Below are 24,547 nucleotides of genomic sequence, written 5' to 3' on the forward strand. Positions count from 1 at the left end.
AAAAGTAAGATTTTGTCCGTAATATGATTCGTGAATGGTAAAGCACGTAGACGGGTAATATGTAAAAGCTTCAGGGCAGAATTACAAACGCTTTTCAAACTGTGTCGTGTCGTTATTATAAATGTTGTAAATTTACAATGTTATTTAAGCAGGCAGATGCAAAGGCAGCTTATTTAGGAATGTCAGGACTTTCCTGTAAAATGTCGCGTTCCTTTTTGTCGTCCTAGGATGTGGATGGCGCCCATTGGTCCGTGCAAGGAGGAGCGCTTTACTGTTAACCAATCACAAAGCCGGGGTTCTAGAAGGGGCGGTGCTCAGATTTCAAAACCGCAAATCCACGTGTCAAAGGCAGAGACGACAACAACGGACAGAACACAGAGAAAGACATTAAAGCCAAAGAAAGACGTGTTAAAAAGAATGTTCCGTATTTATGTAGCAAATTATTTTATTGTTAAATCTGTGTACACTGCAGATCTTTGCTATTCACTGCCATTTTTAAATCTAATCAGATTATACTTTGTAAACCTCTCTACTTTGCCATCATTTCTTTTGTAAATCCAGCATCTTTTGAACACCAAAACACAAACGTTTCCACTTATTACTCAAAAAACGGAATTTTAGGATTAAACTGATGTTTTTTTATGGCTTTTTTGTTAAGTTGATTTTTTTGTTGGTATGCTGTTTTCTTTTGATGATTGACAGTTTTCAAAAGTATGCACTTGGTGTTGCATGTAAGAATAAAAAACAAAATGGACATCCAGCTTGAGCACATTCAACTACTGACAGATGATATTGATTGTTCATTTGCATCAGTTTACGTTTCAGTGCTGCGTGTGAGCGATAACAGTGTTTTATCTGCGTGAACGATCATTTTCAAGTAAATCCATGCCAAAGTGATTTGAACACCGACATATTGTGGCAGGAAACTGATCAATCAACTGATGTCAAGTGAATCAGTTTGACCAGTTTCAATTCCTCAGAATGACTGAAACATTGACAATAGTTTGGTTAAATCAATGCCACCTGTGGGCAAATAAAGCTAATTAAACTTCTGTTCCTGCTTACAACTATAAACAGCCAAAGTGTAAACAGAAAGATCTGAAGAACACTATCAGCAATTATTTCAGCCCTTCCAAAGATACAAACATAGATATCAGACTAGAAGTACATAAAAGTATCCTACCGTAAACTATAGGCCCAATACTCAGTAAATCAGCAAGAAGAGATTTCAAGGCCAAAGTCAAAGTATAATCATCATAGAATGCTTATAGTCTCAATCATTGGTGATCACATGGATCATGGCTTGTTCTAGCAGAGAAAACATATTCACTTCTCATCCTCATTCCAGAAGAATCTCCTGGCAATGCAGCGTGATTTAGTCCTGTGAGGCTCCACTCACACGTCCACCTACTGCATGCTCAGATGCCTGGTGGGGGACGCTTGACCGGGGCAGCCGGTGACGGGAGAGACTGACAGGCCACGGAAAAGGAGATCCATGGAGGGCAGGAGGGGCTTCAAAAGACTGACGGGGCAGAAGGCCGAGCCTCCGTGGGGGGTGAAGTTGACTTTATTGGGGTCGGGGCAGGATGGCTGGAGGAGAGACTCATCCTGGAAAGAAGACCTGGAGGTGCAGAGAGGGATTAAGTGGATTACCTACAAGGCAGGTATGTCAGGATTGTTGACCATCATAGGGCCCACAGACAAAGCTTCATATTACATTACATTATGATCATTTAGCAGACGCTTTTATCCAAAGCGACTTACAATAAGTGTGTTCAACAAAGGTAGATAAAAATGTGTGTCATATGTGTGTCATAGCTGAAATCTGACATCAGCCTCAGAACTAAACAATCCCCTTCTACTTACATTGCCTCCTCACACACTCGTACTCGCTCACAGCCCTCTGGCGGCTCCCGCTGGAAAGCAGACGATTTGTTGGGACGAGGAGAGGAGGAGCAGGGCTGCAGCAGAGGAGGATCCAGTGCAAAGGAAGGAAGCAACGTTGATGGAGACGGACATAAGGGCTCACACTCTGCAGGCTCTGCACAGAGGGAGGAAACATCTAAATTTAGTGTCCCAGAACTTACAAAAAGGAATTCAGTTTAAAGCTTCAGCGTGCAACATGAAAACGTTCTCTAACCTGATTCTCCCATGAGGCAGGGAGACTCTGATGGACGTAGGAGAGATGGATTCAAGGCACAAGGGGAATGTGAAGGCGACAGAGGCGTTGGATCCAGAGGACAGGGGGACTGAGATGGAGAGAGGAGGGAGGAGTCCAGGGGGGGCGGCGATGGCTCACTCTGAGAGCCGCTGCTGCATCTTTGGACAGGAGCTGGAGCCCTGTGACCATCTGGCACATCCAGGATCTGGATCAGAGAAGAGGAAATACGTGTGGAAAAAGGTCAACAAAGAATCAAGAAAGTGTGTTAAGCTTTGATATCTGGAGAAAAGTAGTTATGTTATATCTAGGTAGTTCTGAGTGATCTCACCTGCTGATCGTCAGGTTTCTCAGACACAAACACCTCCTCCAGCTCCAGGTTGAGGCCTTCGACGCTACGCCGCAGTCGGGGTGCCAGTCTGTTCAACGGCATCAGAGGCGTCGTCTGTGGATGAAACCAAACAACGGGCGAATTTATCAGAACAGGGATTTATGATTTATGTTCCCTGTGTGTGCCCTTTGTGCCCTTGTGCAAAATCGTGCATTCTGCTGTGACGGTGAGCTACAGTACCTGAGTGATGCCCGCTGCATGACCTGCTGGCTGCGGGTGGTGTGGGCACTCGTATGCTGCAGAGGGAGCGGCGGGTCTGGAACGCTTCTGCAGCTGGTTCCTCAGCTTGGCCACCTGAGGCAGAGGGAGGGGCAGCAGGTGAAGAGCAGCAGGTGAAGAGCAGCAGGTGAAGAGGCAGAGCAGCGAGAGTTTACACACTTTTCCTGCAGGGACGCTTCAGGCTCTATTTTATCACTGGCAGGCTGAGGAGTAACAGCCGAGAAAGCCGATTAAACTTTTACACCCTGAGATAAAAGCGCTCCAGCACAGCCTGTACTGGTGTCCATGCTGATTGTGATGACATTTCTCTGTACTTCTTATCTCTAAAATCTGCTAATCTGCTATAAATCCATGTGAGTCAATAAACCAAAACAACCGAAAAAAGTTCAATGAGTCATAAATGTAACAAATCTTAACACAACTCAATCGTTTTTACCTCCACACACACTTTTGTAAATGAACTTTGGTCTCGTCAGTTAGCTAGGTGATTTTGAACAGGACTGTGTCTCTGTGCATTGAGTCAAAAGGCTGAATGAGGTGAAGCTGTGATGGTGAACACGATCACTTGCCTCCCTCAGGTGCTCCGCGCTGCCCCAGGACGCCGAGCGCTTGTGTCCCCCAGCACTCCTCCTCCCTCGGGTCTCCTCTGCCCAGGAACTGGGAGTCTTTGTGGAGAAAGAGTAACAGTGTGTTACTTAGAGGTCTGTGTTTCGTCTGTGGTAGAGAACGACTTTTTGTCAATAATCCTGGCTGTCAGCAGGTGTGACCTTTCAGAGGCCTGTTACAGACTAAAGTCATTTTCTCTTCAACTCAGTGAACTCCAATCAACAGTGTGAACACAACCCAGCGGTGGGGCTCCACAGCTGCCACACACACACACACACCTGCCCCCCCAGCAGCTGTACGTAGAAGAAAACCACAGCGCTCCTCCAAACGAAAACATCCAGACCACATCATCGTAGCCACTATAAATACAATGCAACTACCAGCATCACACACCTCGCTGCACATCTGCTCACAGAAGCCTGTTATTCACAAACCCATGTGCCGTGAAGCAAAACAGCTCAAAACAAACAACAAGATGATTTCCTATGCGCTTCAATTTTTGCCGCTCAAAACTTCCTAACGTCTCGACTTGGGGTCACAATAAGGCCGAGGAGCAACAACACACCCAGCAGTGGAATGTTCATACCGATTTCTTCACTTTGACTCTTGATCTTCGAGCAGCAGGAGTTGTGTTGACCGCTGCTGGCTGCTGGTCGGGAGCGGATGAATGGCGATTCATCATCAGGTCAGGGCAGGTGAATCCCCGGTCAGGACCCTCTTCTTCGCTGTCACGTCACGCCAACTACCTGATCCACTCACCGGTCTCTATGCCGCTCAGTCTCAGCGAGCATTCAGATCAGTAATGCAGCTCTTACTCCCCCGCGCCGCCGCTCTGTCATGGCTGCCTGTCCCCCAAAATACAAACTGTTCTTTGGCTCTTGGTCTCAGAATTTACCTCACCAGTCAGAGATTCTCCTTGGCGCCATAACTGTCAGCAAGCGGGAGTTATAAAGTGTAAGTATGGAACTCTGAAACCATCTTATGCCAAACATAGTCGATGGCCCCGGCTATATAAGTCGGGATGCAGCATGAGTCAGTTATACAGTGACATCGGTGTAGAGTTACAGCCACCGTCGTCCAATACCGAACCCCCCCACACACACACACACACACACACACACACCCCCCACCCTCACTTAAACATGAAAGTGGGGATCATGGGACTCAACCTATAAAAAGACCAGCAGAGCATTTGGTGTGCTGTGGCTAATGTTTCCAACTCAAGTTTGATGACCGCAACCTCTGCCAAGGAGGTTCTGTGTTTGCCTCAGTGTGTGTTTGTGTATGTGTGTTTGTTTGTATCTTAACAGGAAAGGTTATTTATTTTGTGGAGAGGTGGATTATGGTTGAAGTGGATTCTAATTTGCTGGGCCATAGACAACCATTCAGACGGCTGGTCGTGTGTTAACACCCGGTTACCGAGAGAGGCAGATTATCAAAGTCAGATGTGCACAGAAATGCAGGTTTTGGTCGGTAGGTTAGAGAGAAATGTTTGGCCTCATGGCAGGTTACATTCTCTGGGTGCTTTCTAAATAACATGCGGATAGGAAAGTCAGACACTTTAAAAGGAATGACTTACACATAAACATACGAGCTACAGACCCGTGGGAAGATCGTAAGAATCAAACGTCATTTCTGCGATGCGTTCAGGGGCCTTTGTATGCCCAGTGAATTAACGCAGAACAATCGGTTATATCATCTGAAGTAATGCTGAGGAGCTATGCCAGGGGGAGGTGCTGGGTGGGGTGCTGGAGTGTGTGTGTGTGTGTGTGTGTGTGTGTGTGTGCGTGGTTGCGGAAGGCGCTGGGGGGATGGGGTGTGTGTATAATGAGGTCAGGAGGGGTCTGTTCCCTCACAATGGAGGCAAAGGGGGTTCGTTCAGGTTTTAACTGTGTCAAGACGAGGACGAGGCCGCAGAGCTCGCTGATGTTAGACGAGGCTTTGTGCACCAGTTAGGGGCAGATACAGTCGAGGGGGGAAGAACAGCCGAGGATGAGAAGAACAAAAACCACTATTTCCACTTGGCTGCCTCTCACCAACAGCGTGGAAAAGGAACCACGAGACACCTGCACAGCCAAGATCAGATATGAGGTCGTCTATAGATATCCTTCAAAAACACAAACAGCAGTGCAGAAGAGCCTGTTTTCACTCAGGCAACCCGTTTGTTATCTTTTGCAACATGAAGCAACAGGTTTGAAGGGTAAATGTGTTCTTAACATAAGAAAAACTCCCACAATCTGCAACTCTTGCACAAGTTTGGTCCAATGTATCAAATGGAGCCTCACCTGTGTGGCTTTGTCGTTGACACACGTCACGGCGCTGCCTTCTGCCTCTTTGGGCCACTGCCCCTGCAGGTACGGGCCCACGATGGCGTCAAGAGACAGAGTCCGGCGGATGGTGGGTTTGGGCGGGCGCGCGGCCGTCCTGTCGGCTTGTGAGAGGAGACAAGAAACACGTTAAATCACTTGTGTGTTACTCGATCCTGCGGCCGGTGAAGCCTTCGCTCAGCGCCTGTCAAAACAATTTCACTCTGGCAGAAGTGGTGAAAACTCCTGCATGTGTGATCACGTTCGGCTGGGAGCGAACAGACGGACGGACCAGAGACATGCTCGGCTTAAACAGCTCTTTAAGATTCTTTAAGACTATTTTAACATCAGTGGTAGTTGTTCACAAAATTGCTTCCAGGCTCTTTCTCCCTCTGATAACATGCAGTGGAGGTGTGTGCGTGTGTGTGTGTTTGTGTGTGTGTGTGCATGTGCAGACGCTGGAACGTGGCCATGCAAAACCAGCAACGGCTCCCACAGGATACGACTCCATCTACCAGCAACCCAAACACACGGAGGAAACTCTCATCAGTCACAGACGCAGAGCCGATGGGACGTATAAATAAACACACTTTTTGGGTTTGGAGCAACGACTCAAACCCTCATGGAGGAAAGGCTCTCACACACACACACACACACAAAGAAAAGAGGCATGTTAACGCTCAGCACATGCAGCACAAGAGGCGAAGCAGCGGAGATGAGAGCAGAGTTTAGAGTAAAGTGGGAAACGTTTGGATCCATCACAAGAAGGAAAAGTCTGTTCCCTAAACTTTAACGACTGAAGCATGTGGACTTTTGTTTCGCACCTATAAGCTGGTTGATTACTTTTGTGATTTCCTCTCCTCATCCTCTAATAATGGAAGGTTGTGTGTTCAAATCCAGCACTGGCCTTCCTGCAAGCTGCTCCCAAACCTCATGTATACACACTTTTATGAATAGATGATGATGTAATGCATTTATTACACCAAAACAAACTTTTATGATAGATAGATAGATAGATAGATAGATAGATAGATCGATTACCCGTCTTCCCCTCCCTGCTGAGGAGGAGCTGGTACGGGACTGTGGCTCTGAGGGGCTGCAGGTTCGGGTTGTTGCCCCCCCGAGGTGCTCCACTTCTCAGCGACATCCCCCACTCTGCTCCCACAGCCGAGCTGCACTCACACACACGTACACACACACGTACACGCACACACACACACACAACTTGGCTTTGCTTTTCTTCTTCTTCTTCTTCTTCTCCAAGATCCGTGTGAACGCAGGATCAGTCAGTCCATCCACGGCGGTCACGCACTGCGCTCGGGCCTCATGTTGGGCACCCAGCTTGAGTTCTCTTCTGTGATGGTGACCATGGTTTTGCTCCTCGCTGGGACTCTTTTTACGCACTTGAACGCGTCACAACGGCCCGTCTTCCTCGTCTATCTGGGGGCGCGCACACACACACACGCACACACACTCTCTCTCTCTCTTCTACACCGAGTTTCCCCTCACACGTTCCTGCGAGTTTCCTCCTGCACAGTGACAACACAACAGCTCAACCTGTGCAGAGAAGTCTCGTGTAGTGTGTGTGTGTGTGTGTGGCTGCCCACTGAGCGGCTTGGTTGGTTGGAGCGCAGCGCCGCCGGAGCCGCATTGGTCCCCGCGTCCATCTGTCTCGCGTGGGTCAAACCCCCACTAACTTTCAGGCTCCCACCCACTTTGTTCACATTTTTGCTCCACTTCCCCTCCTCCCATCCAGCCCATAATCTTACCCCCTTCTATTCACAAGAGGATATGCGTGTGTGTGCGCGTGTGTGTGTGTGTGTGTGTGTGTGTGTGTGTGTGTGTGTGTGTGTGTGTGTGTGTGTGTGTGTGTGCGTGCGTGCGTGCGTGCGTGTGTGTGTGTGTGGTCGGTCTCCAAAAATTGCGGACCCCTACAAGGACACTAAAGAGGATCATGAGGTCCTAAAACAAAGTTTGGGCAAATTCAAGGATTATACTGTTAGAGGTCGATAAAGGGGATCAATATGTTTACAATCTTGGATTTTGCTATGACTGAGGCAACAAATCACTTTTAAGAATGTACACAAATCAGCAGGTCAACAGGAAGTGTGCGTGTTCTGCAGTGGACGTCCTGGTAGGAGTGTGTGTATAATCCTATCAATTCATTTAGTCTTCATTGTAGCACAGATAAATAATCCAGACTAGAGCGTTGGATGCTTGTAAATGATCGTGTTAGGGTGCATTTCAGGGTGCAACCTTCAGAAACCTGAACTTTCTATATCACATTAATAAAGTATAAGACACTCAGGATGCATATGCAACTGCAAAAGCATAACTATACTCTCAAATTAAAATGAATACTTCTGGATCTACAGTTTCATGCTGCTGAATCAGAAGCTCATACATGTAATTTTCTGTAGAATTAGCTGAAATCCTGGTTTGATCCTGATATGAATCCATACATTGTGTGGTCTCTGTAGCTCCTCCCGCAGGTTGTCCTTGTCCTGGGTTCAAATCCAGTTTGGACCAGTGTTTCCATCTTGGGCCTTTCTGGAGTTTGCATCTCCTCCCCGTGTCTTCATGGGTTTCCTCTGGTTTATCCCGCCATCTCTACGACGACGATGACTACTGGAAACCCGGCTGTGCTCTCATCCAGTGACCACTGGGAAAGTCTCCAGACCGCCACGACCCCTGAACAGGATAGGCAGGTACACAGAATGGACGGATGGATGGAATCATTACCTCAATTGTTAATCATGTCTCCTGTTCTCAGGTAGGAGGAGTCATGGAGGCAGGAGTGGAGAGGAGCAGGCAGGAAGCGGAGGAGGGAGTCAAACTCTCGTTGTAATTAAATCAATTTTCCAGACTGCTTACTTCAGATAGACGGCTCCTTTGCGGTGAAGCTTGCAGTTCCACTCTGAATGGGAATATTGATCATACATGCCAGGATACAACATCAGGGATAATAAGTAGAGAAAATACAATCCCACCCGTGTGTACGGTGTTACACACGCTGTGTTTCATGGTAGTTTGTGGGTTTGAGAGCTTTCATATTCCCTCTGTGGCTGCGTGTAGTGATAATATCAACCACAAGATGGCGCCATTGCACACGCGCCTCTTGACTGCACTACCACATCCTATTTATGTTAGATAGGTACTTTTTGTATGGTTTGAACATGTGCGGTTACTAACATTATAGATATTAACTTCCATGTCAAAGCGTCACTGACTGCAGTCATGGAAAAGGCAGTTTATTGCAACACAAACCAGACAAAATAATAATAATAATAATAATAATAATAATAATAATAATAATAATAATAATAATAATAATAATAATAAATAAACCATATACATGTAAAAAATAGCATAGAGCTGAATTTGATATCATAACACAGATGAACAGAGGTGGCTGCATAACATTTATAGACATTAAATTACTGCACAGATTCATACATACTTGAAGGTGTTTGATTACTCAAGCAGGAACGATTTGCCGAGCGATTGGATGGCGAGGGAGCCCAGGGAGCCATTCAGTCACACTCACACACACACACACACACACACACACACACAGCATGTATGTAACACTCTCCATGGTGACGACAGGATGAAGAATTCCGACCTCTGTAGGATTGAACTCTATCTCTTAAGAAGGATACTCAGATCTCTGCGGGGAGCTCACCTGCGTCCAAAGAGCTGGAAGAGCTGTTTTGGTTACATTTTGACACAAAAATATATTTAAACAGGCTGACGGCAAGGGAACACACTAATGCACAGCCAGTGGAGAGGATATTAACATTCCACAAAAGAGCAGAATGGAAGAAAAGGAGATAAATTGATGCTTTGGAACAATCTGAACTCAGATTTGTTAAGGATTTCCACAGGCATTGCATGATTTTGAAAGAAAGAGTCCACAGCGAGTAACAAGTCGGTGGTGGGAGAGCATGATGAGGAGCGGAGTGGGTAAGATGAGCATGGAGGGGAAAACTAAAGAGATGGATCCTTTCAGCTGGATGAGGACTTCACTCCCATTTGTACAAAAATGTCAGAAGTGGTGACAAGACTTCACTGTTGAGCTCTCATTGAATTGTTGATGGCTTGGGTGGATGATGGGAGCGGGGTCACACTTGGGTGTTTGGTCATGGTCAACGCAGCATCACCAGGCAGACAGGCTGGGAGGGGGAGGGAGGGGGGTTGGGCTTAGATCGGTTGTTGTGGGAGCTCCTAGCTGGGTGAGAGCGCAGGGCTGGGTTCAGTGCTGATGTTGACCAAACACTCGCTGGACTTGAGGCTGGCCAGGGACTTGGAACTCGGCAAAGAGGCCAGAGAGCCACACAGGCCCAGCATGGACGGGGTGTTGTCTTTTCCTAAAAGGGACAGACCAGAGCAAAGGCACAATAAAAACTCTGTCTCTAACGCTGGCTGCAGTTGATGCATAGTTTACGCTGCCCACGTGAAAACGAGAACATCACAAACAGGCATCAGACATGCCTTTGTATGAGCGTGTATACTATGTGCTGGGGTGGAGGCCTCCCAACGCCGTTTATGCAACTGTTGTTAGTGTAGAAATATATTCAAGTCAAGCTGAAACCACTTTGTCTGCTGACGCTTTTCAAAGATCATCAGAAAATAATGAATGCATGTAAAGTGAAACGTGGCTTCACAGCTCCTGGGATCACAGTGACGCCGGGCCAGACAGGAGGAAATATGTTGACGACTACAGGACGGACTGCCGTGAAATGAGGCTCATTCATTCTTTCCTGGTCCCTGCAGGATGAATACTGATGACTTGGCCGATCAGCTGACTTTATCTAGCCGCCATCAGCAGGTCCGGATTTCTGCTTGTGTAGCACTTTGGTTCAGGAAATAAACAAATCTGCGTCGCTCTCAGCTGGACTTGGAACCTTCACAGCTGAGCAGAGGCCGACCAAAGTACAGCTGATCCTGACTAAGTCCGCTGCTGCGTCTCATTTCACGGGGGCTCACGGGGCTTTGAACACTGATCCACACTGGGAAAGTTTCTTTACCTGCCGAAGTCCAACCAGCATCTCCGTTCATCCTCCCGTCAGTCTTCTGGGAGTCAGAGTTCAGGCTGATGTCAGCAGAGAGCAGCTCCAGACTGTGGAAACTCCTCCTGAGGACAGAATCATCACATCGACACACATTTAGACACGCTGCACAATAATAACCATAGAGGAGAGCCCGTGCTGTGCAGATGTAGACGCTTACCTGCGGAACAGCTTGACGTCGCCCTGGTTGTTTTTTATGGTGGCCCACTGGTTGACTAACGGGATGGAAAGGTCTTTAGCCAGATGGGATGAATCACAGGGCATGAGGGCCGAGCTGAGAGGGGGGTGGGGGGGACGGAACATCAATCATTCATTCTAAATACAAATAATTCAGAGGTGATTTTCATTTCATTTCATTGCATCATGCCAATGTAAAATACATTCAATTTGATTCCAGTGTTTTTTCAAGCCTGTAAGTATCTACGGTGCCCAGCCTTCTGTCAACACACAGCAGTTTAGAGTTCAGTTTAACAGCGTCAGTACTTTGTTTGGCCACTAGTGGGTGATTTGACCTGTTTACACACTGACCTGCAAGTATACACACTGAATATTGTTTAAAATCAATTTGGGGAAATGGAAGAAAAACAAGAAATGGGGGAGGTCCACATGTGTGTGTGTGTGTGTGTGTGTGTGTGTGTGTGTGTGTGTGTGTGTGTCTTCTTCATTCTCACAGTTGTGCTTGCAGCTCCAGCACGATGGCCTCCAGCTCCTTCTTCTCCTGTTGGCTCTGCACTGTCAGCTCCTCCACCTTGGATCGCAGATGTTTGTTCTCCATCTCCACGTTCTTCAGTTGGGACTCCCGCAGACGCACCAGCTCCTCCAGGTAACCCTAAACAACACACACACACAGAGGAGGAGATGGTGTAAGGAGCACACGCTCTTACACAGCAACTTAGTGTGTGTCAGTGTGTAAGTCACCTTCTGAGCGTAGACGATCTTGAACCTCTGCTCCATCTTGCGGCACTTGTTGCTCCAGCTTTCCTCGTCGGTGACCAGAGGGATGTAGGGATGCTCTGGGACGCTCTCCTCGCTGTTGCTGCTGTCCAAGCTGCGGCGGTCCTCCTCATCACTCAGGTAGTCGTAGCTACGCAGCAGAAATTCAGGAGTCTTAGAGCATCGCACAAACACACACACTCTGAATTAAAGGGTTTTGTGTCCCGCTCACCTCTGAGTGAACTTCAGGTAGGGGGTAAAGTCGATCACAGCAGGGGATTTCCCATCCAGTGCCTCTCCCTTCAAACAAAAGCTGCACACACACAAAATGACGTAATGTAGATAATGATGAAATATGTCAATCGAGATATACGCATAAATGATGTGTGTATGTCTTCATTTTAAAGGCTGGATGGGTTATATGATCAACTGATGTGCTGGTCTTCACCTGAAGTCGATGGCGCTCAGTCCGATCAGCATGCCGGTCAGGACGGTGGCCTCCTCCCTCAGCATGATGGCGCCATCATCATAGAACCGTCTGCCAGAGTGAGAGATCATATGATCACAGAGTTTGGGGATTGATGGGCTTGATAGGATTGGTGATACTAGGGGAGGGGGGGCTTGATGACAGAGAGACACGAGTAGGTCCAGCAGTCTGACCTGGTTGTTCTGGTGTCCCTCAGGGCGGTGGCCACATATTCAGACAGGCGTTTCTCCATCAGCGCCACTCGAATCCATGCGCGGCCCTGCAGAGGCCAGACAGTGAGTGGGAACAGAGGGCTTCTCACAACACAACACAGCACAGCACAGCACAGCACAGCACAGCACAGCACAGCACACACACACACACACACACACACACACACACACACACACACACACACACACACACACACACACACACACACACACACACATACACACACGTCTCCTCACCTTGGCTCGTGATGTGCTGATGTTCTCAATGTTCTCGATGCTGGCGATGCAGTTGTTCTGCACCTTGCTGCACGCCAGCCGGATATACTCCCAGAAGCTGCGCTGTCCATCTGAGCTAAACCAGCTTCCTGAGCCTGGGCCAAAGTTAAAAACACAACAATGACTCATTTCTGCTCTGACAACAGCCCACACAACATGCCATAGCAACCGTAGAGCCGACTGTTAATCATAATAATAGCACAAATGCTCTTAGCTTCTCCTTAATAATGGATTGTGCTGCATAGACATTACAGAGTGGCATTACCCAGCCTCACATAGTGCTACTTTACTGTCCCGTGTTCAAACATTCACTGGTTTATGCGCTGCACATGTCCGTTTGTCTTGTTCCAAATGTTACCTGCTGTGTTACCTTTGAAGCGGTGGCTGAGGATGTGTTCTAGAATAGCCGCAAAGTTTACAAACTCCTCGGATGAGTCATCTATGGGCTCGGCTGTGTACTTCTCTAGCAGAGTCTTTACAGAGAATCTAAAAAAAGAAGCACAGATATGAGAGGATTAGAAAGATCAAGCCAGTGAAAGCGGCCGTGTACGATAAGACAAGCAGACAAATGTACTTCTGTATTTGAACCTTGCAACAATAGTGGGGAGGAGGATATTTTGGGATGGATGCCATCCTGTCATACTGAGGTCACCCCAATTGTCTTGTGTACTGCACAATGTACCCCTTCAGCGCTTTGGCAGTGCTATCATGACAACAACACAATTAACCCCCTGTCTTTTCAGCCTTTTGTCCACGCTGGGCTTCCAGGTCCCTTTGGGTCGTGTCCCTCTGAAGGACCGGCCAGTATCAAAGAGTGATCGAATCCTCTGCTCCCCCTCCTTTATACACGATGGTCTGATCTATTTAGGGCAGCCAATGCCACACTTTTACTTTGGCTTTTGACCTTGCTGGCTCACCCCGCAGCACTATAGGCAGGCAGCTATGCAGTGTGCATACTAGGAGCTGGCATCCGGACGAGGGCTTGGGCTGACCTGCCTCTGCTTCCATGGGCAACACTAGCATCACCGAGGGCAAAACCGCCCTGGCAGTGGGCAAAACCTCCATAGCCAGGGGAAAGACTACTGTCTCCTTGGGCAACTCCTCCATCTTCAGGGGAGTGACCACCACCTCCATGGGAGATTCCACCATCGAAAGGCAAAAGACGACCGTGGCTATGGGACGGGCCAGCTTCAGCCGGGGAACCACCACCACCTCCTTCCGCAAAGCGTTAATGGCTAAGCGCAAGACAACCTAGATGGAGAGGAGCCGAGTAGCCGGTGCTAAGACACCCAAAGAAACTAAACAGTCCAAAAACGACTCTAACAATGAATGGAAAACCACATTCTCATCAAGCAAGACCTCCTTCACCAAAGGCAGGGTTTCACTCTTGAGGACTAAGTACGCCATCTCCTGGGGTAAATCTTCTATCTCCTGGAGCAGAACCACTGTAACCTTGGGCATCACCACCGTAACGGTGGGCACGACCTCTGTGACACGAGGGGAGACCACGAGCTCTCTCACCACGCTGACCTTTACCCATGGGACCAAGTCTGTGTCTGTGGTCAAAACTACCCTCATTAGGGGCAAAGAAACTCACAGCAACGTCTACTGGGATTTTCATACATGAATACTGTACACACACTCAAAACCAGAGGATCCAGTATGTCTGTTTGGTCAATTTTAGCAGGTCAGTAGTTTATTAATTTAATAAAACAAGCTGCTGTGTTTGTGCTTAATGTGTATCGAAAGCTGCAGATCGGTCTAAGTCGGTGAAATTCTACAGGTGGACTGGCAGATGAGGAAGAGTGTGAAGTGAGCTGCAGGTCTAATGGGTTTGCAATCAGGGGTGAGATTTCCCAGTGCTGCCGAGCACATTATTCAAATGTGACAGCAATGAGACGATGGTTTGCAGTGTGTCAGCTCGGTGGGGAGGGGAAGTGTTAAGACAGCTGTGTGTGATGTATGTGGAGGCACAAGAGAGAGAGTGTGTGCATGTGTGTTTCGTCAGCACTGAGAGCCTCGTCGTGTATATTGTGCATGTGCAGCTATCAGAGAGTCCACATCTTTGGTGGCAAACGCATGTTAGACTCTGCACGTCGCCTGCATCTCCTTAATCATGCTGCCGTATGTTGAACAACAGACAAATTTGGAATAGACGACTGTAAGAAGTGATCATGTAACTGCTTATAAAAGTAACCCTGCCTAAATGCTACTCGGCTTGATTCTTTCTGTATATAAATCTGACTTTTTCTGCCATACTATAAAATCTAGATGACATAAGGTGGAAGGACATAAAGAGTTAAATGCTGTAATGACTTAAACCAAGTGCAAACTACTCACAAATGGATAATAAACACCGACTGAAGGAACCACACCCATAGAGCCAATGGAGGGCACACCATGCAAATCTCTGAGGGTGTAGTTAAAGGTTCAACATCGGGTTGAAAACATGAACATATTTGAGTGTTTCCTTATCTATTCTAACCCTGTGCACCTCCTTACACATACAGCATGTTATAGACAAACCAACATAAAAGCAAAATCTTACAATCGGAGGTTAGAGGGAACAATGGCTCAGAAGAAAGTGATGTCATTACAGATTGTCCCCTTTGCAACAATGTGTCCTTCAACCGTGCGGTGTCGTCGTTAGCCACGGCACAATCGCTCCACTGTTCCCGTCCTCTCAGATAGGCTGTTGCCACCTACGGCTGCCTCTGTCCATTCACAGGGACACATGGGTGGTATGTGGCCTTCCAGAGCCCACGTCTAAGCAGCTCAACGAAGGCATTATGTGCCACGGGGGTCGCGCTTTCCACGCTTAGCATTCTGGGCTGCTTTGGATCGTAGCTGCTGTTACTATTACCCCTAGAGGCTTGCGGAGCTGCGTGTGCTGCATGAGTGTGCGATGCTTTGCTTTGAGTGATCCCCGAAAACCCGCCGTCGAATCTGGGTCAGGAAGACGACCTCCTCCTCAATGGGCAACACCAGCATCACCGAGGGGAAGACGGCCTTAACCCTGGGCAACACCACCATAAAGAGGGGAAAGACCAAGATCGCCTTGGGCAATTCCTCCATCAGCAGGGGCAAGAGCACAACATCTCTGGGCTCCTCTACCATCACCAGCGGGAAGACGAAGATCGCCCTGGGAAGCGCCTCCTTCAGCAGAGGCTCCACTACCACGTCTTTCCGGAAAGCCTTCTTCCCCAAACGCAAGACCCTCTAAATGACAGCAAAGCCGGTTGCAGGGTGGGGGGACTGGTACTTATCTCAACAACACAAGATGTCACAAGAAAACAGCACCTTCAGAGGGAACGTAGGGACGCCACGCCACCGCCTGCACACGGCCTTTGCAAATTGACAAGGAAAACTGGATTAAATTTACTTTTGGACCTTTGTGATCGTGCCGGATTTATCAAGGAAACAGGTCAGTGGCACTTCAATCATGTCTGATTATGAGTTCTGCAAAGACCAAGTAGATCAATAGTTTGTTGTGGTTTGGTTAGGTTGGTAGGGGGCTGGACAGCATGCACTCTCTGTTTTGCTGCACCAGTGAGTTTGTAAATAACCGTAAACATGAAGACTGGAGTTCCCGAAGAGATGAGGAACCTCCCATTTGTTAGGGTTTAGAATCTGTGAGGACATTTTGTGATATTCTCTTGTAAAAACAAAGGTTGTTGAAGGACTAGTGTGCAGTGCAGGGATCCCTTTGTTGATGTATGTTGGACTGGAGTATCAGATTGCTTTTTAAAAACCGTAAAAGTGGCGAGAGCTGACGCAACGACAAGCAGCTCTGACCCTGTGCAGGGGCAGCACGATCCCAAACTAAACACAATAGTGGAATGATTACAAATCATCTGAACTCCTTTGATGTGAGGGGGGGGGGGGGAATTGCTGGCATTCCTCAAAATGCAAATGGATGGAGTGGAATAGCAACATGCTCTTGGTACGATTTGACACTGAAAAACAACTGCAGTGCCCTCTGACAAGCTCCCTTTGTGCCCCCTCTCACCCAAGCCTCTGGATCTCCGCCAGGCCCACTCTCTGCTCTCTCTCAAAGCCCTCTTGTTCTCTTTTTCCCACCCCTCTACTGTACTTGCGTTTGATGCACAACACCGCCTAGGATAACAAGAACTTCATTTATACCTTACCCAAATCTCAAAGACTCCACACTAACGCTCTCTTACGCACGTTTATACAGCTTGATCCTCTTTACCCCATAAGTGTTTCCCTGACTCCTCTCTCTCTCTTCATCTTTGTCTCTCTTTCCCTAGTCTTGGCATAACGAGCAGGATCAGATGACACAGGCAGACTCCTCACTCGCCACAGCATTTCGTGACACCAGCCAGTGGTGTGTTATCATCCTGGACTGTCGGTGATACATCCTGTCCTGAACTGGATCGGCATAAACAGCCAAGAAAATGAAAGCCCTGCACTTTGATAAATATTAGATGAGAATAAAAAGTCCAAATGGGCTGAAAGATATACGATACACAGGCGTAACTACTGCAGGGTGTGTCTCTCTCTTACACGACCCCCTCTCTGTGGACGAGCGTCCGGGCAAAGTGTTGAATGGTCAGAGGAGGTGTATAGGGAGAAGTCGCGGAGAAAGAAGGAAAGATTTTGGGCTGGGAAATACTGAGAGGGTGAATCAGGTGTTTGGATCTGACAGGGGGCTGCTGGGAAAATAACACTGGGACTGAAAGTTGGTACAGAGTTGGAGAGAAGGCCACACTTACTGTAGCTCACACCTATAGAACCCAATGCTGTAAATTCACATACTTGATGACATGGAACAAAGGAAAACGTGGAAGACGTCTGCCGAGATATTGAAGTACAAAAGGTCATTTCTGACTTAAACAAACAAGGTAAAATAAGAAAAAGAAAAAAGAAAGAAACGTGAAACTGAGCGATGCAGCTTTTAGCTACTGCTTATTATTGTTTAGAGTAAAAAAAACAAAGGCTCCACCTGTTAATTATCCAACATCCCATGTTAATATGTAGTTTTGTTTACTATTCCACATTATATTCTCCACTCTAGAACCACGGCGATGAAGACCTTAACTATCAGCCAAACTCAAACACAAACCCTGGCCCCCGATATTTGCCCCATATTCCTTTTTGTTTACAGGAAGCCAGGGAAGGAAAACACCTCCTATCACACTGTCACATCTCACTCATCCTGTTTATGTTTTCTTAGGTTCACCGTGTCCACACCAACACTGTTCCTCCAGTTACGGATGGCGGCGTGAGAGCTCATAGCCAGACTAATAAACAAAAGCCTTATGGTGCATTGAAGTACAGAGTGTGGCCTGTAAACTCATTCCCTCGTGACTGCTGATGTCAGAATTAACAGGACCTACATGTCAACTCCCACTGATAGCCAACGGTCAACGTGTTGCCATTGGCAGCAGCCAATAGGTGGGAGATCATGATGAAACTGCCAAAACTGTGGGCCTGATAAATACCACTAAGTACCCTCCTAGCCATTAAAAAGTGTATTTCCCATTAGTTTACTGCTACTGTAGAGTCAAAACAAACTTGCACCCCCAATGTTGGTGATTTCCATGTTTACCCTCTCCCGACGACTCTTCATCAAGCTTCAAATACGCCTGGAGATACAAGTTTAGACTTTACAGCAGCACCTGTTTTATTCTTATGTTCATGCCATTGTTTTGCTAAGATGCCTACAGCCATGACCTCGTGATGAAAACGTTCCCAGAGGTGATGCATATATTTGATTGGTTTTTCCTTTATTATACACAAATGTCTACTGCTGTACATGTATGTCTCTCATCACAGAGGGGTCATTCTGTAACGCACGATATCTAGCGATTGAAATTTGGAGTGGTCGTCTTGTAAAAGGACAAGACAATAAACACTGATAGATAAAATAGACCTCTAAAAGGGACCGTGGTGCTACTTTGTGTTTGTAATGAGGCTTGGTGATATTTGACAAACAAAATATGGACTTCCTGACCCCAAACCTGAAACCTACAGAAAACAGACCAATTCCTGAAGTCCTACAAATGTCTGGAATACAAAATGTTAATCTCTGTGTGTACTCATTGTATGTTAAATGTGGGGGATATGACAGTGAGGGGGAAAATAGGTCATAATTTATATATATATACTGTACTATGAAATACAGGCTTGGCCTGGTGTACTAACCGAGCACTAATGTCAGCTTAGCCAGACAGGTTCGAGCTGTGGAAGTAGCGTCTCTGTCAGCAGGACAAAGCCTGTAACTGTATCCTGCACCATCAGCCCCAGTCTGCTTTAATGCACAGCCAGGGGGCCACTGTTGATTCAGACTCTCTCCAGAGAGACTGCACCATCACACAACCTTTGACTACTTGAATCAGCTGTGATTGGAATCAATGGGACATGCGGAAGAAGAAGCAAATGCTAGCAACAACATGAAAGGACTGAATGAGGAGACGAAGATCTGACAGTGATGCAGATCCACCTGGAACAAGTTGCCATCCAACTGAACCTAATCATCATATCTTTCATTAGAAAATGGAAAGAAACTGTGTAGTAAGCATTACCCTTTGAACTGTGTGAAATTTTGTTCAGTCTGTCTCGTCCTATGTGTTTTGTCATTAAAATTCTTTTAGATTACAAGACAACAAAGTCTTTCCGCACCTGTGCTAATCTTTGTCTGTGTCTGAAGTCCATTGTGAGAACTTTCTTTCTTTTGAGTCATTCTCTGTGTGATGTGTGTGTGTTTGCTACACTGTACATGTCACTAAATGGCAGAACCTTGGACAGAAAGGTTCTGGAATAAAAAATACTTGCTTGATTGTGTGTCTATTTCAGAGTGTGAACATTGTCTTTTTCAGCTTTCACCAGCACACACACACACACACACACACACACACACACACACACACACACACACACACACACACACACACACACACACACACACACTGCACTGGTGGGAGGAAGAGAAACTAGAATCCGGTTAAGTGAGATCTGGATGCATGATGTCACTCCTGCTTGTCAGTGGTTTGATATCTCCTTCAGGCAACATAACAGCACACTGGGCAGAGACTGCACACACACATTACAGAGCTACAGTCCACAAACCCCTGAGACAATCAGCACGCCCCTGTCCTCCCTGCTCAATCTGCAACTCACAAGCCACAGTAATGCTACAATAAACTTTTATGAGGAAACTATAAAACTAATTTTCCTATTATGCTCTACTGATACCAAATACAAAGAGGATGACATCACAATAAAGTCTCAACTGAACACTTTTCCTGTTTCATTGTAAATTTATATTGAATACAAGCGACTACAATATTTTAGAAAATTCATTCATGACTTTTGTTTATTTGCAAGAATAAACCACAGTTATCTAACTATTAAACTGTATAACAATATCTAGATTCTAGGATGGGAAAGACATTCATGTCATTTAAAAAGAGTGAATCTGAGCAGGACTATTATGGCAACCAAACAATAATGTCCTTGTATGTCCTAAAAAAGCCTAAAAAATAAATAATAAGCGAAAAGTGTGATGTCACTGCAAAATAACTGACAACCTTGTAGGAATAATAAAACGATACCTACAGAAATATTAGTTTAACAAATATTTTGAGTGCATTTAGGTTTAAGGTAACACTGCATTATGTTTCACACAGACTACTTAGGCCAACATGTTATTGATAGAGGAGAGATTATGTAAATGTCAAACATTGTACATTAAAATGATAATGTCACAAGGTTAGACAAGGAATAAAGGCTTCATATCAGATATTCCAGTTTTAACCTTCGGCAGTCACGATTATTGACTGAATACACTACTCAAACAATGATATAATATAATATAATATAATATAATATAATATAATATAATATAATAAAATATAATATAATATAATATAATATTTCAATAAATGTAAGACACGGACATGGACACATGCAAAAATTATTATTTTAGATTGTTTTATTTCATTGAAGTGTTATTGTTATTAAAATATTGCAAAAGACATTTTTTTAACAATATATTTGTAATGTCTAGATATGGATTTTTGCAGTGGAGCAAATTAGGTGGAACAAAAGCCAAACTGGATGAAATCTAAAATCCAAAAATGAATTTAAATGCAAGAGTTCTTCATCAACGGGTGGAGGATGAAGCCTCTGCTCGCATGAAGGGACAACAGCAAGGCATGCGGGGGAAACATGAGGGAGGGGGGTCCATCAGCAGCCGGTAGAGCCACAGATGGGGGCATCCTTGCTATGCTCCAAACGTCCTTGGCCCATTCAGGCCTGGGCCATGAAACATACATGCACACACACGCACACTGCTGCCTGCTCCCTCCTCTGTTACTACTGAGATACACACTACCCTCTCTGTCCTATGAAGATGCATTTGAACATTATTCATAGAGGGAAAAGTCAATTGAATATATGAGATTCTAGAGAACAAATGTCGTGGTAAACAATAATACACGCATACACAGAGCTGTGTTGGCAGGGGTATCTGAAGGTGAGTACACACCTGTCCCCTCTTCATTTCTAGCATTAGGCCATGGTTATAAAGGCATAAGACGTCCATCATTTCGGACTTTTTTGTTTCCCATTTTGAATTAATTCGCCGTAAGCATTTGTATAGGTGAATAATAGTTGTGTGAGCGCCTATAATTTCATCTTAACGCCTTTAAGGGTTGAAAATGCAGCATATCGCCTGTGTCGTGATGGGAACTATACCTGCAAACCGTGATGAGGTTCTTTCGCTCCACGCCGACACTCCGAGCAGACGCCTTCTTCGATGTCAGACCCATAGCCATGGCGGTCTGAACACAGCCCGACTCCATCCAGCGGCGGCCCCGGGGCCTTTTTGGGATCCGTGCCCAGGCCAGGACCGCTCCCTAGGACAGAGGGCCCGCTCAACAGCCGCTGTCCTCTGCAGGGAGAGATGGGGATGAAGCCGCTGATGCTGCGGCTGGAGGACAGCAGTGAGACAGATACACTTTGCACAACTTCCGCCGTTTACTTTCAAAATAAAACCACCGTTACGACACCGTATTTCCTACTGGCGGCTTCCACTTTCAAAATAAACCTATCAAATAATTAATACAAAAATAAAAACAAATACGAAGCCGAAATTAATAAAAGATAAATGGAGAAATACAAATAAAGCTCACAAGTCAATTTCCATTCTTAATAGTTGGCCGAAGAACAGAAGCTATTTAAACATTATGAAAAGCAATTCGCCTTGATATATTGTATGAATATTCTCCAGCTGACCAAACATTACAACGTCACGCCCAATATCAACCCCCAAACAGCAGGGGGCGCTGTGATGAAAAAAGTTATTTAATTTTAAAAGATGGCGGAGTCTGAAGAACCAAAAGCAGGACCTTGCACTTTTCTTTTCAAAAAATCCAAGAAGAAATTCTGCGGACGAAAGAGACAAGCAAGCGACAGCGACTCAGGTAGCAAATGTAGCCACAGTGCTAATAGTTGTTTCCGATCTTTTTTATGAGATTATTCTCCTGTGCACAGACTACGATCCCGACATGTCAACAACAGCTAATTCATTAGCATGCCCCGTGTGTGTTCTTCCAAAACGGGGGGGAGATCTACTACAAAGAACCAATAAAATATATGAATTGAAACTGTGTTTCCCTGTGAGAATTAGTTTTCTCTTGATGCTGAGTTCAAAGTGTCTTGGAATTTAGGGTATTTAAGAATTTAAAACTTCAACACTTGCACGCACGTTGAGACAAGGTAACTTTCCTTTAAATGTTTAATTAGAAAAGACAAAGTTACAATCTCATGCTTAGTGTCGAAAAGCTTTCTTACAACAGTGTTAGAAAGTGTAAGCCTCCAAAGCTACTTCAATAAACAGCGCGATGTCATCCAATTCGATGTGTGACTATGGAGGCCAGATGTTGCAATCTTGACTTCTGTTGCTAGATTTAAACTAATTTACGCTGCAAGCTTCTGTTTACAAACTTTACTCACTGTCAATCTCACTGAGGTACTTTTTACTTTTCCAGATGGCAACAGCGATGAGGACCAAAGCTCTGTGGTCAGGAGGGAAAAGAAAAACAAGAAGGTCAACCACATGATTCAGAAGGTAGGCTTAATGTATTTGTTTCAAAAATATGGTTAAAGCCAATGTTTGATAGAAAGGTAAACGTTCCCTATCTTGTCCCTGTCTAGTCAAAGAAAGTGGAAAAAGAGGAACCTTCATCTAGTGAAAGTGAAGAAGAGAAGGATGACAAAAAGATCACCGTTTCCTACAAGTCTACACGGTCTGCAGTGAGTTCACACTTTTCTTAGAGGATGAACGCAACATGTAGCGACCCCCAGCTACTGGCCAGTGCTCACCTTTTGGCTATTTCATTTATCACTTTCTTCTTCTCAACTAAGAAACCAGAGGGTCCAGAGGACATGGGTGCAACTGCTGTATATCAGCTGGACACAGAGCGAGACAATGATGCCCAGGCCATCTTCGAGAGAAGTCAGAAAATTCAGGAGGTAAGAGATGAGCAAGAAGAGGGATGGTGGATGTGTTTCCTCTTTACGTGAAAGGATCATCTGTGTAAATCAACCACCAAAGTTAAACCTGCGACCGCTTTCCACTGTGAATAAATGAGTGATTCTTGTCTGAAGCATCAATATTTTACTAAACAAACCGCCTCAACAGGAGCTGGAGGGTAAGGAAGATGATAAAATCTACCGTGGCATTAACAACTACCAAAAATTCATCAAGCCTAAAGACACCACCATGGGCAACGCATCGTCTGGTATGGTTAGGTGAGTATGAGACACACTCTTCAAATGTCAGACCTTGTGTCCAACCGTTTGTTTGCAGCACATCATTTCTTTCTAAATGAACAGAAAAGGACCGATCAGGGCCCCTGAGCACCTGAGAGCCACAGTCAGGTGGGACTACCAGCCGGACATCTGTAAAGACTATAAGGAGACCGGCTTCTGTGGTTTTGGAGGTCAGTGGGAGATTTGTAAGATGGTTTAGGTCAAACACATAAATGTTTTTTTCCTGTCTTGACCTTTTGGTTTTTGTGTCTGTATCTTCCGCTATCAGACAGCTGCAAGTTTCTTCACGACCGATCTGACTACAAGCATGGCTGGCAGATCGAGAGAGAACTGGAGGAAGGGCGATACGGAGCAAACGGTGAGTTCAAGACGGGGCACATTAGTCTGTACTTAGTGGTTGCGTCCACGCCAGCCGCACATCTCATCACCATTTTCCTCTAGATGACGAGAACTACGAGGTGAGCAGCGATGACGAAGACTTGCCCTTCAAGTGCTTCATCTGCAGGGAATCATTCAAGAATCCCATCATCACAAAGTAAGCCTGCCTCTGTCGGATGTTTGCATTTGCTTCCTCTGCCTTTGAACCGTGTGTTAATCACCTAAATGTCCTAAAACCTCCCAGGTGCAGACACTATTTTTGTGAAACCTGTGCTCTCCAGCATTACCGCAAGTCCAAGCGTTGCTATGTGTGCAACACACAGACCAATGGTGTGTTCAACCCGGCTAAAGGTGAGCAGACGTTTTTGTGCATTGTTGTCATCATGTGCTAGTTTATTATTGATGGCTTCATTGTTATCTTTAATCTTTAATTCCAGAGTTGATGGCAAAGATGGAGAAACGCCTGGCGGCAGCAGCAGCAGCAGAACAGCCACCGTCTGAGGAAGACGACTAGCTACATGTGACTCTTTACCAGCCCCCACTGTTTTGTTTGTGTTATCATTGTACATTTTTGAATAAAAGTCCATTTGTAGAAGTACTGCCTCATTGTTTGGTGTCACCTTCAAATACATTTAAAGCAGCAGTCTGTAAGATAGTGGAATTACAGAGAAAATGCACTCGCCTTCCTCCTCCCCCCCCTCCGTACCTG

The 24,547-nt window shown here is 45.9% G+C and overlaps 3 protein-coding genes across 6 annotated transcripts; 1 reads left to right on the forward strand and 2 right to left on the reverse strand.

Annotated features, from left to right (window-relative positions):
- Window positions 1-329: 329 nt before the first annotated feature.
- Window positions 330-7,266, reverse strand: fam117aa (family with sequence similarity 117 member Aa). Its single transcript, XM_076142663.1, has 8 exons — window positions 6,722-7,266; window positions 5,660-5,805; window positions 3,338-3,433; window positions 2,730-2,843; window positions 2,490-2,603; window positions 2,141-2,366; window positions 1,867-2,041; window positions 330-1,621 (listed from the first exon to the last, which is right to left on the reverse strand). Exons 1-8 carry the CDS (start codon window positions 6,825-6,827, stop codon window positions 1,408-1,410), a joined length of 1,191 nt encoding a protein of 396 aa, XP_075998778.1. The 5' UTR covers window positions 6,828-7,266; the 3' UTR covers window positions 330-1,407.
- A 1,768-nt stretch (window positions 7,267-9,034) lies between these two features.
- On the reverse strand, window positions 9,035-22,713 carry rundc3aa (RUN domain containing 3Aa). 4 transcript variants are annotated; one of them, XM_076143174.1, is made up of 12 exons: window positions 22,642-22,713; window positions 21,382-21,577; window positions 13,019-13,146; window positions 12,622-12,755; window positions 12,346-12,431; window positions 12,134-12,223; window positions 11,918-11,998; window positions 11,671-11,836; window positions 11,424-11,581; window positions 10,913-11,026; window positions 10,711-10,817; window positions 9,035-10,050 (listed from the first exon to the last, which is right to left on the reverse strand). In XM_076143174.1, the coding sequence occupies exons 2-12, from the start codon at window positions 21,486-21,488 to the stop codon at window positions 9,908-9,910; spliced, it is 1,314 nt and encodes a 437-aa protein (XP_075999289.1). In that variant the 5' UTR covers window positions 21,489-21,577; window positions 22,642-22,713; the 3' UTR covers window positions 9,035-9,907. The 4 variants fall into 4 exon arrangements, with proteins under 4 accessions (XP_075999289.1, XP_075999290.1, XP_075999288.1 ...); XM_076143175.1 differs by having other exon boundaries at window positions 21,382-21,616; window positions 22,642-22,706; XM_076143173.1 differs by lacking the exon at window positions 22,642-22,713 and having other exon boundaries at window positions 21,382-21,783.
- Window positions 21,975-24,433, forward strand: rnf113a (ring finger protein 113A). Its single transcript, XM_076143181.1, has 10 exons — window positions 21,975-22,109; window positions 22,677-22,756; window positions 22,843-22,941; window positions 23,053-23,160; window positions 23,330-23,439; window positions 23,524-23,630; window positions 23,729-23,818; window positions 23,902-23,995; window positions 24,083-24,189; window positions 24,276-24,433. The coding sequence occupies exons 1-10, from the start codon at window positions 22,004-22,006 to the stop codon at window positions 24,350-24,352; spliced, it is 978 nt and encodes a 325-aa protein (XP_075999296.1). The 5' UTR covers window positions 21,975-22,003; the 3' UTR covers window positions 24,353-24,433.
- The last annotated feature ends 114 nt before the right edge of the window (window positions 24,434-24,547 follow it).

Source organism: Genypterus blacodes, unplaced genomic scaffold (assembly GCF_046128005.1).
Source record: "Genypterus blacodes isolate CSIRO-AG114 ecotype Tasmania unplaced genomic scaffold, CSIRO-AGI_Gbla_v1 ptg000022l_1, whole genome shotgun sequence".
Lineage (NCBI taxonomy): Eukaryota > Metazoa > Chordata > Actinopteri > Ophidiiformes > Ophidiidae > Genypterus > Genypterus blacodes.

Excerpts from the sequence above, each read along its gene's own strand:
- rnf113a (XM_076143181.1), top strand. The coding sequence starts at position 22,004 with ATGGCGGAGTCTGAAGAACCAAAAGCAGGACCTTGCACTTTTCTTTTC. Across the intron at positions 22,942-23,052 it reads ACAAGTCTACACGGTCTGCA|AAACCAGAGGGTCCAGAGGA; the intron begins GTGAGTTCACAC and ends TTCTCAACTAAG. Across the intron at positions 23,631-23,728 it reads CGGCTTCTGTGGTTTTGGAG|ACAGCTGCAAGTTTCTTCAC; the intron begins GTCAGTGGGAGA and ends TTCCGCTATCAG.
- fam117aa (XM_076142663.1), bottom strand. The coding sequence starts at position 6,827 with ATGTCGCTGAGAAGTGGAGCACCTCGGGGGGGCAACAACCCGAACCTG. Across the intron at positions 2,367-2,489 it reads AGAAACCTGACGATCAGCAG|ATCCTGGATGTGCCAGATGG; the intron begins GTGAGATCACTC and ends TCTCTGATCCAG. Across the intron at positions 1,622-1,866 it reads CGAGTGTGTGAGGAGGCAAT|GTCTTCTTTCCAGGATGAGT; the intron begins GTAAGTAGAAGG and ends CTGCACCTCCAG.
- rundc3aa (XM_076143174.1), bottom strand. The coding sequence starts at position 21,488 with ATGGAGTCGGGCTGTGTTCAGACCGCCATGGCTATGGGTCTGACATCG. Across the intron at positions 12,432-12,621 it reads TCAGCACATCACGAGCCAAG|GGCCGCGCATGGATTCGAGT; the intron begins GTGAGGAGACGT and ends TGGCCTCTGCAG. Across the intron at positions 10,051-10,710 it reads TGCTGGTTGGACTTCGGCAG|GAAAAGACAACACCCCGTCC; the intron begins GTAAAGAAACTT and ends TGTCCCTTTTAG.